This window comes from Rhipicephalus microplus, chromosome 7 (genome assembly GCF_043290135.1).
Source record: "Rhipicephalus microplus isolate Deutch F79 chromosome 7, USDA_Rmic, whole genome shotgun sequence".
NCBI lineage: Eukaryota > Metazoa > Arthropoda > Arachnida > Ixodida > Ixodidae > Rhipicephalus > Rhipicephalus microplus.
This window is the reverse complement of record NC_134706.1, coordinates 76,900,864-76,915,275: the sequence shown is the minus strand read 5'-3', so window position 1 is coordinate 76,915,275 and position 14,412 is coordinate 76,900,864. Positions and strand designations below refer to the sequence as shown.

General features: G+C 45.2%; 1 protein-coding gene across 1 annotated transcript in view; it reads left to right on the top strand.

Moving 5' to 3' along the window:
* Positions 1-13,850, top strand: part of LOC142767796 (uncharacterized) — a 32,531-nt gene extending 18,681 nt beyond the window's left edge. The window contains exons 6-7 of the mRNA XM_075870040.1: positions 12,496-12,514; positions 13,664-13,850. Of these exons, the coding sequence (XP_075726155.1) occupies positions 12,496-12,514; positions 13,664-13,850 (206 nt within the window). The remainder of the gene's footprint in view (positions 1-12,495; positions 12,515-13,663) is intronic.
* The last annotated feature ends 562 nt before the right edge of the window (positions 13,851-14,412 follow it).

The following is a 14,412-nucleotide window of genomic DNA, read 5'->3' as shown; positions in this document are numbered from 1 at the left end:
AAGGCAGCACGGACGGATATTCACACGGACGGATGGACAGTCGGACGCTTCGCCCCACTCATTATTATGCTGCTGGATGTGCTGCAATTTTTTTTCTATGCTGCTAATATGAACACTACACATAGCAATACTGAAAAGGTTTTCTTCCCTAATCAGAGTATCACACTTACATTGGGAATGATGCTGAACTCCACTGTATTTTGCCAAGAAATTTAAATTTTTCGTCAAAAATCCACAGATGCGTGCATGTGTCTGCTTAGAGCCGTCAGCTATGTGAAATACGCCAGTAATCACTGACGTTATGCAAACGAGCGAATGCGATTGGATCGATCATTTTGAATGGCCCTCGGGAAGAAACAATTGACTGCTTTGATTGGAGATTCAATTATTCTGAACTTCTACCTGAGTAATAAATGCGAAGCATTTCTTAGCGAACTTCGGTGACTTTGAGCGTATCAATCAATCAATCAATCAATCAATCAATCAATCTATCTATCTATCTATCTATCTATCTATATATCTATCTATCTGTCTGTCTGTCTGTCTATCTAGCCACTTACGACTTTTAGCTCTCCTGGCCGTTTCCATAATGGCATCAATAGCAAACTTAGTGTGCAATTACATGACTGTATGAAGAACATATTTGAGTAGTCATAACATGAAAACCGATACACCTATGTCATGAATGTCATTTTTTACATTTCATGGTCCTGCCGCTCTTGCGGTGGTTTCGCTCACATTGTAAGTTGCAAAACTGGTATGGTATGGCATTATTCCATGGCGAACACAAGCGACAGACCCAAAAATGAAAATGACATGCGTGTCATGTAAAACATTACTACATGTCACGCTTATGAAGCACTCGCGGCCGTTTTGGTAGCGTCACATATCTCAAATTTGGTATTACAGTACATGAATAGATGACGAAGGTATGTGACAGGTGCAAACATGATAATCATGGGATGCTTGTCATGTAACAACATGACACGCGTCCCATGATTATCATGCTTCGGTAGCTTCACCTATACTAAATTTGGTATTACGAGACATGGATGGATGACCATGGTATTGCTACGATACTGAGGGGACGCGTGGAAGAAGAAGAGAACAAGGTTGTCGCGAGTGGTGATCTGCCAGATCCCTGGACTCTCGCATTCATCATCTCTTGTAAATAAAGACATCTCACCGTAACAAGATTGGTGGAGGTGCTGGGTACAGGGGAGCGATCCCAGGCTAACTATCACGGAAGCGCTACCTCAAGAACGGCGCCGAAGCCGCCGTCTGGCTGGTCTACCACCGCTCTCTATGGATCCGATTGCTGACGGTGACACCACGCACTCTTCGTGTGGCGCTACGTGGCCCCAACACACGGTACCACGAAGCCTCTCTGGGAGGGTCGGAGAAGACGTCGACGAATGGCTGAAACACTTCAACCGTGCGAGTAGGTGCAATTGTTGAGATGCGGCCTCCTGGTTGTCCAACGTCGGAGGGATGGCGTTGGCGTGATTTGTAAACTACGAAGATACAATAATGACTAAAGAAGCGTTTGAGAAAGAAATAGCGAGCTGCTTTGGGGACCCATTAATGAAGAAGAAGCGCGCTGAGAAAACTTTGATGCAGCGTGCTCAAGTCCCGGGTGAAACATGCACAACGTATATTGAAGAGATTCTGAAATTGAAAAAGTCTGTACACCCACGCATGAAAGAAGATGACAAGGTTGGGCATCTCCTCAAAGGGGTTGCTCAGAATGTCTACAATTTCCTCATCAGCAAGGGCACCTTGGCGTCTGTAACGGACGTAATTCAACACTGCCGCATGTTCGAGACCCTGAAGGCTAGGCGCATCACTCCTAAATTTGGTAGACTTGCCAACGTCACCACCGTTGCAAGTGTTGATGCCCCTCCAACGTCGTCCTGTCAGCTTGCCTGAATAATCAGGCAAAGCGTACGTGAAGAACTTGGTCGACGTGATGCTGTCAATCCGCCGAGGGCCCATGCTAGCAACGCCTCCCCGCCATACGACGCAATGTGTGCTGCCGTTCATGCCACGCTATATGATGTGCGCCAACCAAGAGCATCAGAGCCCCCATCTGACAACCTACATCATCGCCGTCGTTTCCAGACGCCTCCCTCCAACCACCTACAATGGTTGATATGTGAGGTTTAACCTCCCAAAACCACCATATGATTATGAGAGACGCCGTAGTGGAGGGCTCCGGCAATTTCGACCACCTGGGGTTCTTTAACGTGCACCCAAATCTGAGCACACGGGCCTACAACATTTCCGCCTCCATCGGAAATGCAGCCGCCGCAGCCGGGATTAGATCCCGCGACCTGCGGGTTAGCAGCCGAGTACCTTAGCCACTAGACCACCGCGGCGGGGCAACAACCTACAATGGTGTCTTCGTGAGATGATCATGGGTACATGGCCCCTTGTGGAAGATTTGGCGACGTTCGTGAGGCCCCTGTGTGCTGTAACTGCGGCTTCCGTGGACACGTGGCTCGATTCTGTGGTCAGAGGCGTCGCCCCCAGCAGCGCTAATACGAGGGATCATCAGCTTCTCAACAAAACCGCTGGCGTTGTGGTATGCATTCGATGCGGGACTGCTTCCAGCAAGCCACCCACAGTGATACACAAGTGGGACGCAATTTCTACCGGAATTTACGCAACGACTCGCCTTCTTCCGTGCGAAGCTTGACACCCCCACAACACGCCGGTTCTGTTTCCCATCTCCTGGTAACAGTATGATACTGGTGCAAATATGATAAACACGAGTTGCGCGTCATGGAACAACATGACTACATGCTACGCTCATGATGCGCTCGCGGTCGTTTCTCGAGCTTCACATGTAACAAACTATGTATTACGTGACGCCAATGAATTATGAAGGTATGTGACTGGTGCAAACACGATAATCATGAGATGCGTGTCATGTGAGAACATGACTACATGCAACAGTCGAGGCGCAACACATTTAGATGTAATGCGCGTACACGCCGGCGTTCATTTCGTCGCGTCACGCTGGCGTTGCCACGCCAGGCGCCGGTCCTACCATATACACGCGGGTGTGTGCCACGCTGCATTTCTTTGACGCTTGCGCATTTCAGCGAGTCCGGCGTCCCTCCGTGACAAAAATAGATAAACGCACTGTTGTCTGGGTAACGTATCGGCGCAAAATGCAGCATGTCACTCGCACTGGTTGCCGTCACGCCGCGCCGACGGTCGCTGGTCGCACTGGTCGCGACTGGCGTCAGACTATAGAGTGCTAGCGTTTTGCTAACGTAGCGTCACTGTGCCCAGCATGCGCGCGCGTCAACGCTACAATTGAGTACATATTGGGCCCTTCATGATGCGATCACAGCTGTTTCGCTAGCTCCACACATACCGAATTTGGTGTTACGTGACGTCAATGGATGACGAAATATATAACTGATGCAGACATAATTGTCCTGCCACGCGCTTCATGTAAGAACATGACAACATTCCACGCTCTTAGCGTGCTCGCGGCCATTTCGCTAGCTCTCATATACTAAATTTGGTATCACGTGACGCGAATAGATGTCGAAGGTAAATGACACGTCCAAACATGATAATTATGACACTGAAGACATGTAAAGCATCATTTACTTCCACCTCGTACCGTTGTGCTGATTTTAAAGTGACATATGAACATTTCTCATTCAATCGTGCTTCGCATATCATCGATGCCCACTGAGCGTGGGATCTGTCCATTTTTTTGTTGAAGTCCTGATACGGACACAAAAAACAAGCCAAGACAACACAGGTGCATGAATAAACAAACGACTCTCAAGGTGAGGTTCGACAAGTCGATAGACCATCGCATGCGTGAGCCAAACGTTGCTCAACCTTCAGGAAGAAGGGGAGTGCCTAAAAAGTTATTGGTCACATGAATATAGTTTCGTATATTCACAATGGAGGGAACTCTTGCGCTAGCGTCTATGGTAGCTGCAATGCACGGCGCTTCAGTGATTATAAGAATGACGGGTACTACAGAGATTTTTCCAACTTTCGTACCTTTGACTTCGCTTGGCTTGGAGCTGCTTTGTCACGAAACGAAAATCCAAAAATGTTTAGCACTGCCACTTCAGTACCTTAACCTTTGAGACTCACTTATTGAAATTGGCTCACGAAGTCCACAACCATGCGCGCTTTCATTCGAAACATCACCAAAACACAGCAACGAGGAAAGCTACAAGTGTAATCGAGACCCGCAAGCACAAAAACTAGAAAAATCTGTGTGATACCCATCATTCCCACGCTCGCAGAACGATCGCATCGTCAGAGTGCCCTCTAGTTAGCTTTAGAAAGCTCTATTCTCACATAAACCAACACGCATGCCGGCTTTAGGGGCATCGGCTCTGCGCAGGCCCAGGCAACGGAGTGGGCATGCGCAGACATCTTGATGTGTACGTTGTTTACCGCCGCTGTGTGGCTTTTCGGTCAGCGTTCACATCCGTTATTGAGGCACTCGCTCGCTCTGTCTTGCTGTGACCTCTCTCTTATTTACGTGTTTGTAGGCCTAACGTCTGTATGAAGTCGAGTTCAATTTGTACACATAACTTTCTGCTAAGTTTACATCTTGAATGCAGAGATGAAAAAAATGACTTTTTTTGTAATAAACTCTTTTGTCACTATCCTGAAACCCACTTCTATTGCGCGAGAATACACTCAGTTAGTTGGGTAGATCGCAAAAGTAAAATACGGCAGGAGATGCCCGTCTTCTGCGTGATACCCATCATTGCTATGCTCGGAGAACGATCGCAGCGTCAGAGTGCCCTCTAGTTATTCTAGGGGCGAAGCACCTTATAGCGGCACCTTTTCGTCCCTCGTTGTCTAGTCGTAGTCTTAGTGTGTAACCAGTCTTACGTTTTGACCTGCAAGGTGGTGCTGGTGGCCCACTTTGCAGCCGAATTCTCCTGTCTCTCATTCCCCATTAGCAGCTATTGGCATGTACATTGAGCACTATCTGACAAGAAAGGGTTGCTACGTTCTCACTGGGCATAACCTCCTTGTTTTTAGAAAGGTTTAGCGAGATTTGAGGCGCAGTGCCATGAATGCAGTGGAGTAGTATATGCCATGAACTCAAGGTGGTTAAAGGTGGTAAGTAGGTACGAAGCGCCAGCCGTAAGAAAGTAAAAGCCGAATTCTCCTGTCTCTCATTCCCATTAGCAGCCATTGGCATGTACATTTAGCACTATCTGACAAGAAAGGGTTGCTACGTTATACTCGTCGGGCGTAACCTTCCTGGGTTTCAAAAGGTTTAGCAAGCGTTGGGCCGCAGTGCCACGAATACAGTGAACTAGTATATAGCATGAAGTCGAGGTGGTTAGAGGTGGGAAGAAGACACGAACCGCAAGCCGTAAGAAAGTGTGCATGTGCCACCTCTCGTTTAGCCCTTGGAATGTCCAGTGGATGGCGGTGCTTCTATATCGGAAAATGTTTTCTATATCGGGAATATATGGTGCTTTTGAGAGTCCCGATGGACTGCGCAGATAAGTGATTTTGCATGTTTTGAGCTTGTTTTTATAATTATAAGGCAGCAGTTAAAATCTTTGTAGCACTTATTTTATTGTACGGCTTTTTTGGGGGTCAGTCACCAGGTATTTATTAGTTTGTGCGTGTGTGTGTTAGATTTTTGAGTGTTTTTTGTTGTTTTTTTGCCACCCCATGGGGAAGGTGCACGTACCTTGAACACGAAAATTTTTGTAGTAGATCTTAGACTTTCTATTTTTCGTATGGCAGGGCTCGAGTTTTGTAATTATTGTGTGAGACAAGCCATAGAGACAATTGGTGTCAGAAAGGCATGGTTAGAAAGTCTGTAAAGTGTTCAGTATGTGGGGTGGGTTTGAAAGTGGACCCAACTGTAGAAGTGGACGAGAAGAGGCTGACGCGAAGTGTAGGCATTGTGAAATTGAGGAAAAAAATGGAAAAAATTGATTGTTGCCCAGAGTGAACTGCTGATGAGAATCACCTAGACCGAGACTGCGTTGGCGACAGAGCAAGAGAAAACGAGGACAATCGGAGAAAGGCTGAAGTCCGCCGAGGAAGCACTAGCCAAGGTGAACAGAGGATCGGCTTAAGGAGAGAAGAGTAGGCAACCGGCAACCAGAACGACGGAGAAGAAAGAGCAAGCAAATTTGGAGAAAAAAAAAACAGGTTCAGCCAGTTCAGTTGTCGCACGGCCCAGCTTCAGCGAAGTAGTGTGGGGCTGGAAGGTGACAAAGCAGCCGGCGTCACAGGTGCAAGTAACCCCCAGGTGCAGGACGCTCCAGCTGAAAATTGAAAGCACGTGATAATCACCAGAAACTCGAATTTATATCTACGCACAGAAGCCATCAAAGAGAGGGTAAGAGGTGCAAAAGGGTTGCAGTAGGCGCGTTCCCAGGACGCAAGCTGGAAGCAGTCATGAGGCAAGCGAGTGCAAAACTCTAAGCTACAGCTGATATACGAAACCTCGTGATTACTTCAGGCGGTTTAAACAATATCTTAAATGAAGATACAGCAGGACTAACAACCATACCGGCGAAAGGCGTCGATGACATGCGCGCCACTTCTCTTCAGGTAAAGGTAGTGATATTCACGATACCGGAGGTACTGGTGTGGGATAGCAAACTACAAAGAGCGGTTGTCAACGCAAACCAAGAGATAGGGCGGATAAGTCGAGAAAAAGGCTTTGGGTGGTGGAAATAAACAGAGAGTTGCATAGGTGGGGTGGTTTTCAACGAGACAGAGTTCACTTCGACGGGCGGCTAGGTCAAGAGGTGGGTTGGCAACTTGTAGGACGCGCAGTAGCTTTTTTGGTGGGCACGTGGGCCCTTCGGGGTGCAGGATAGCTAGTAACGAGGAAAGCAACCAGGGAGACTCTTTGACAGGTGGTATAGACAGACACGATTCCAAAGTGGCGCGAGTATATAAGATAGGTCGAGTCCGGGGCAGAAATAGATGTAGCCACGAGCACCAAGCCAATTCAGACATAGGGTATATTAACATGCAGGGTGGTAGAAACAGGCTGAAGTTGGAAGAGATAGAAGAACAGCTAAGGGAGGAGAGACCGATTTTATACGGTTTTGTAGAAACACATCTCAGGGACACGGAACAACCTACTAACAATCCGGACTACATGTGGGAATATTGTAATAGAACAGAAGGCAGCAGAAAGGGGTTTGGTATTGGGGCGTTCATTCTTAAAAGTCATCATCATCATCAGCCTGACTACGTCCACTGCAGGACAAAGGCCTCTTCCATGTTCCGACAGTTAACCCGGTCCTGTGCCTGCTGCTGCCAATATATACCCGCAAACTTCCTAATCTCATCTGCCCACCTAACCTTCTGTCTCCCCCTAACCCGCTTGCCTTCTCTCGGAATCCAGTCAGTTACCCTTAACGACCAGCGGTTATCCTGTCTACGCGCTACATGCCCGGCCTATGTCCATTTCTTCTTGATTTCAGCTATGATAACCTTAACCCCCGTTTGTTCCCCAATCCATTCTGCTCTCTTCTTGTCTCTTAAGGTTACACCTACCATTTTTCTTTCCATTGCTCGCTGAGTCGTCCTCAATTTAAGCTGAATCTTCTTTGTAAGTCTCCAGGTTTCTGCTCCGTAGCTAAGTACCGGCTAGATACAGCTGTTATATACCTTCCTCTTGAGGGATAGTGGCAATCTACCTGTAATTATTTGAGTGTGCTTGCCAAATGTGCTCCAACCCATTCTTATTCTTCTATTCACTTCAATCTTGTGGTTCGGCTCCGCAGTTATTACCTGCCCTAAGTAGACATAGTCTTTTACAAATTGAAGTGCACTATTACCTATCTCGAAGCGCTGCTCTTTTCCGAGGCTGTTGTACATTACTTTCGTTTTCTGCAGATTCATTTTAAGACCCACCTTTCTGCTCTCCTTGTCTAACTCCGTAATCATGAGTTGCAATTCGTTCCCGAAGTTACTCAGCAATGCATTGTCATCGGCGAAGCGCAGGTTACTAAGGTACTCTCTATTAACTCTTATCCCTAACTGTTCCCATTCTAGGCTTCTGAAAACCTCCTGTAAGCACGCGGTAAATAGCATTGGGGAGATTGTGTCCCCCAGCCTTACACCCTTCTTGATTGGTATTCTGTTGCTTTCTTTATGAAGCACTATGGTAGCAGTTGATCCCCTGTAGATTTCTTCCAGGATGTATATATATGCTTTATCGACGCCCTGATTCCGCAGTGTCTGCGGAAAAAAAAGTACAGGTTGGCAAAAGTACAGACTGGCAAAAGGTCAAGCAGGAATGCAAGGAACATTTATGGCTAAAAGGGAAAGTAGCAGAGCAAATGACACTCCTTGGTTTTGTGTACTTGTGGACGGGAGCAAAGGCTAGAGAAGAAAACCAGGCGATGGTAGAATGTATATCAAAGGACATTCAGGAGCAAGGAAGAGAGTGCGAGGTAATTATACTAGGAGATATGAATGCGCACATAGAAGATAAAGATGGGCATACCGACCCGAAAGGCAAAATTATCATGGATATGTGTGAAAGGCTTGACTTGATCATTTGCAGCAGTACCGAGAAGTGTGAAGAAAAAATAACATGGGAGGTAGGAAGGCTGCAGTCGACGATAGATTACGAACTTATGTCACATAGGATGTATGATAAGCTCAGGGGAATGCACATAGATGAAGGTGGCTCCAGAAGTCTGGGTAGTGATCACAAACGTATCAAGCTATGTTTTCGAAAAGCAATGAAAGTGGGAAGGAGAAAATGTGAGCAACTACAGTGAAATTTCTATTCAGAAAGGCAGGTTAAAATAGTCACTGAACAAATTGAGAATGTAATCACCGAGGATAATAAAATAGTGTGGACATACACAAATATAATTAGACGGTTTGAGATAGAGCTTGCTAAGGCACGTGACAAGTCACCCCGGAAAAGAAGACACAAACCAAAATGTTGGTGGGATGAGGAAGTTAAGAGAGCCAGAGGAAAACGTCAGGATGCCTCTAGGGAACACAGACATGCTAAGCAGCGGGGTGAACCGGCAGATGATGAAAGCAAATGGGAAATCTTTCTAAGCTGTAGAAGGGATGCATCCCTTCTGATCAATAAAAGATTGAAAAAAAAAGGTGCTCAGTAAATGGCAGAAGTACATAAAAAAATAGGAAAGCAGCTGCAAAAGTTTTGAACTATCTAAACTCCGTGAGAAATGAGTCGAGCCTAGAGCAGAGGTTCATAACTACAGCTCAAGGTGCTAGGCGAGAAGGGGACAAAGCTATTGAATATATAAGAACAGGGGTGACATAAAAATTTCAACAAAGAGGTGCTTTATGCACCACAATAAAAAAGAATGAATCAAGAGGCCCATTTGCTCCACTTTTACAACGAGAGTGGAAAAGGTCTGAGAAAAGGGTTCCTAGTAGTACATCAGCAGGCCCAGATGGCATTCCAATTATGCTGATAAAGACATTAGGTACGAAGCCTAAGTAGGCTTTGACAGAGGCAGTGAGCAAAATAATAATGGATGGTGAAGTTGCCCACGGATGGAAACTTAGCAGGATAAGCATGAACTATAAAGGAAAAGGGACAAAGCTGATATAGACAACTACCGTCCTATAACAGTGACATCAGTGGTGTACAGGTTGGCGATGTAGATTATGAAGTAAAGACTGCAGGCATAAATAAAAGATGAGGGAGTGCTGAGGGAACTGCAGAACAGTTTTTGGAAACACAGGAGATATAAAGACAATCTGTTCTCATTGACGCAGTGCATCGAAATAGCAGGGAGATATAAAGACAATCTGTTCTCATTGACGCAGTGCATCGAAATAGCAGAAAAGGAACACGGGCCCCTGTGGCTAGCATTTTTGGATATCAAAGAAGCGTACGATAGTGTGGTTCAAGAGGAATTATGGGGAATACTGGACACACTATGCGTGGAAGATGTAGTTGCTAGTTTTTTAAAGGATATCTATAAAGGTAAAAAGGTAGTTATAAAGTGGAAAAACAGGTTTTCAAGCCTTCAGAGGTAAAACGGGAGCTTAGGCAGGGGTCTCCCCTGTCACCCTACAAGAATGATGAACCTACAAGAATTAGAGGCCATATTAGAAGGAAGTGGACTGGGCTTCAACCTCTCTTTTGTCAAACAAGGAAAACTTATTGAACAGGCACTACCACCATTAATGTACGCAGATGATATAGTGCTAATGGCCGACAACAAGGAAGATTCGCAGAGATTGGTGGACATCTGCGGTAATGAGGGAGATAATTTAGATTTCAGATTCAGTAAAGAAAAATCAGCAGTCGTGATTATAATGACACTGAGGGTAGTGAGCTTAAAATACAAGAGGTCACGCTAGAGATAACAGATAAATAAAAATATCTTGGAGTATGGATAAGCAATGGGGCCGAGTGCCTAAGGGAACACGAAATATACGTGACGAGTAAAGATAACAGGAATGCAGCGGTAATGAAAAACAGGGCACTTTGGAATTAGACTACGTATGATGTTGTGAGAGGAATATGGAAAGGGGTCAGTGTTCCTGGTCTGACGGTCGGCAATGCGGTCTTGTGCATGAGATCAGAGATTCAAGCAAGATTAGAAATGAAGCAACGTGGAGTAGGTAGGCTTGCCTTAGGAGCTCACGGGAATACACCAAATCAGGGAGTACAAGGTGATATGGGATGGACATCATTTGAGGGCAGGGAAGCTAGCAACAAGATAAAATTTGAGAAGCGATTGAGAGAAATGGGGGAGGAGCGTTAGGCTAGGAAGGTATTCGGCTACTTGTACATGAAGAATGCCGATACAAATTAGAGGAAGCGAACAAGACAATTGACTGGTAAAAAGAGAGAAACGAGAAAAAAGGAAGGCATGGAGGTTACTTATTTGAGATTGGTAAATATTTTCGTTTGGCCCCCTGCTGTTTTTTAAAGACTGATAATTATTTAGAAAACAGCAGAGGCCAAACCAAAAAGAATTATTGGTTAAGAAGAAGGCGAAGGAAGCTGAGACTGATATTTGGAGAATTGGCATGATTAAGAAGTCCGCACTAGAGATCTATCGAACTTTTAAGGAGGAAATTGCCAAGGAAAGGATCTATGATAATACTCGGGGTAGTTCTCTTCTGTTTGAGGCCAGGACGGGAGTATTGTGAACCAAGACATATCCGGCCAAATACGAAGGGGTAGACGCGGTATGCAGTGCGTGTGGAGAGGAAGAATAAACTGCCGAACACTGGATAATGTTCTGTAAAGGGCTTAACCCTATAGTTCAGGATAATGGCGCAGAGTTTTTCAAAGCACTGGCGTTTAGGGACAGGGAGAGCGAAATAGACTTTAAGCGGGTATAACTATCTAGAAGGAGGTTATCTGATTGGTGGCTAAAGTCAAGGCACGAGTGAAAATTAAACGTTTCACTGCGAAATACGAATCTTAAACCTCACTATTTAAAGGAAAAAAATAAATCTAGTTTTTGCTTCATTAAGTATTACGGCTTGGTGGAGCTAGTTACCGCGCGATCTAAAGGGTCCACCCATCCATCCATCCATCCATCCATCCATCCATCCATCCATCCATCCATCCATCCATCCATCCATCCATCCATCCATCCATCCATCCATCCATCCATCTATCCATCCGCCCGTCTGTCCGTCCGTCCGTCCATCTATCCATCCATCCATCCATTCATCCATCCATTCATCCATCCATCCATCCATCCATCCATCCATCCATCCATCCATCCATCTATCCATCCATCCGTCCGTCCGTCCGTCTGTCCAATATATGATGAAAAGATGCGAGATGGTGGTACTTGGAGAGTTGAATAGATGGCCGAACGGACACATAGGCGGATGCATGAATTGACTCACGGATGGCTGCACCGATGTTGGATGCATGGACGGACGCAGGGATGCATGAGCGGAAGGAAGCAAGAACGAATGGACGGACGGATGCTTCGCCCCACTCTCCATCATGGATATGCTGCCATTTCTTAGGAAGTTCTATTCTCACATATACTAGCACGCATGCCGGCTTTAGTGGCATTGACTCTGCGCACGCCCAGGCCACGGAATGGGCATGCGCAGACATCTTGATGTGTACGTTGTTTACCGCCGCTGTGTGCCTTTTCGGTCAACGTTCACAGCCGTTATTGAGCCACTCGCTCGCTCTGTCTTGCAGTGACTTCTCTCTTATTTACCTTTTTGTAGGCCTAACGTCTGTATGAAGTCGAGTTCAATTTGTAAAAATAACTTTCAGCTACGTTTACTTCTTTAGGGTTGAGGTGATAAATAAAAAGCGACCTTTTTCGTAATAAACCCTTTTTTCACAATCCCAAAACCCAATTTTATAACGCGAGAATACGCTCAATTAGTCGGGTATATTGTAAAAGTAAAATACGGGAAGAGATGCCCGTCTTGAAGCAATGGCTGTCGGCAAACAGCATTACACTCAACCTGTTTGTGTTTTTCATGGCATTGTACTCTTTATTTTTATTTCACCAGCTTCAAACTCAAGTGAAGTGTAAGTATTTGAGCTTTCATTAACCATCGCTTCTATACACACAGCTAATGCCTTCTTTATTGCGTAAAGTTTTCCACCGATGCTGATATTCGTACAATATTCAGTTTTATCAGGTTGGAGTTTAGTTCATGTCTAACAAGTTCAAGCAACCAAGTCAGGACGTCTTGGTTGGTGTTTCTTTTTTTAGGGAATATCTTTTCGCCTAATGCTGGGCCTGCATTGCAAAAAATTTCATTAGGTGCATGACCTTCGTGCACACTATTTAAGTTGGAATAATAGCACAAAATAGGATGGTTTCCTTGGCCGTAGGGCTCATGATTGTATGAAGGCTGTCTGAGGGCTGGATGTTGCTTCCACTGAAAATTGAATGAGTGTTAGTAAACATTTGGAGGGGCAGGAATAATGTCAGCTCACCCGCCAAAGATCCCACCTGCGTATTCAGTTCTGTTTTATAGCCTAAATTATTATCACAACTATGACTTTACACATATTATGTAAAGCTATCGAAGTATGCCAGTCGTTCTTTCATGCCTGTATATATTACCATGGCAACGCTTAAATGTCTTGCATATAGTTCACCTTGTGGGTTGTTGACACCTTGTAAAACGCGATAGGATCAATTCTACTGGGCTTATCGTTGCTATTAGTGTAATTTAATGCAGAGGCAATATCTGACTTTCGGACGTGGTGTTGCTCACAGCGAAACCATGGGTCTGTGTCTAACCGATCATACCTGAATACTGCCGATGCTAACAACGTTCGCGCATATGTTATTCTCGCGCATACGACCTCCCCTTCCCTCTAAAAAAAAGCAAAATAAAATGAGAAAATGGTCTTAAAAAAAAGGGCCGTATATATGGGAGTTATGTACATGCATTTTGTTCCATTCTTTTTGTAGTAATAAAGTTGTGGGTTTTATGCCGGGGAATGTTCTATGCGACAGACTGTGGTACATGTAGATTGATGTGTGAGATTTGTATCTGTTAGATACACGCTTGTATCCGCTAAATACACCCAGAAAACAGGTAACCTTTAAGAAGCGCTACAGGTACAAATAACTTCGAGATTGTGATTCTCGTTACGTAGAACAATTATTGATTATCCATCTCTTCACCACTAATAAAGTACGGATATGCAAAACAATTTCAGTGGCCAGCCTGCGCTGAACTTCCTGCTGTGTGGCCTTCTGCTTTTTCTTGTCCTTCTCCTTTTCGGCTTGGCAATCATGATGGCCTACGCTATGACAGGCAAGCCAGAGGATATTGTACCGCGTGACACCAGCAAGCTTGAAGGAGTGCTGACGCGATTATCATATATTTTTGTGTTTTTGCTCTAAATAAAAAACACGAGTGTTGAGAACCCTAACAAAGACTTTCGTAGTGCTTCGTATAGATTCCATATATTTTCAATGCCGCAACCTTAATACAGCGATTGCGGTGTCGGTGTCAAGGAGTGGCTTCTCAGCGACGCGCCAATACAAGTGTGACGTCACGAGAAGACTGCAAGTCACGACGTACCAACAACAGCTGTCAATTCGCTGTCAGTCGCACGTGTAAACAACGAGGAGTGAATTGTCATTCAATAGCTCTGGACTGACAGTGGATCCCTACGATTTAGATTGCATGCTGGATGCAGGTTACGCAAACACAGAGAACTGTGCTAACGTGTCATGGCAACGTCCACAGCGGTCACATCGGCTTTTAAGTGCTGGGTACGAAAACCTTAAATAAACTAAAATATTTATACTCATTATCTCACTGCGGTGTCTCGAGAGTGTTGATAGTGCACACCTGGAAATCGAAGAATGTCCCATTTGGGATTTCTGAAAATCATGTCAGTACTCCTGTATGAGAAGTCTCTATCAAGAAGTCTTAGCAATAAACCTTTAGTCAGTGTGG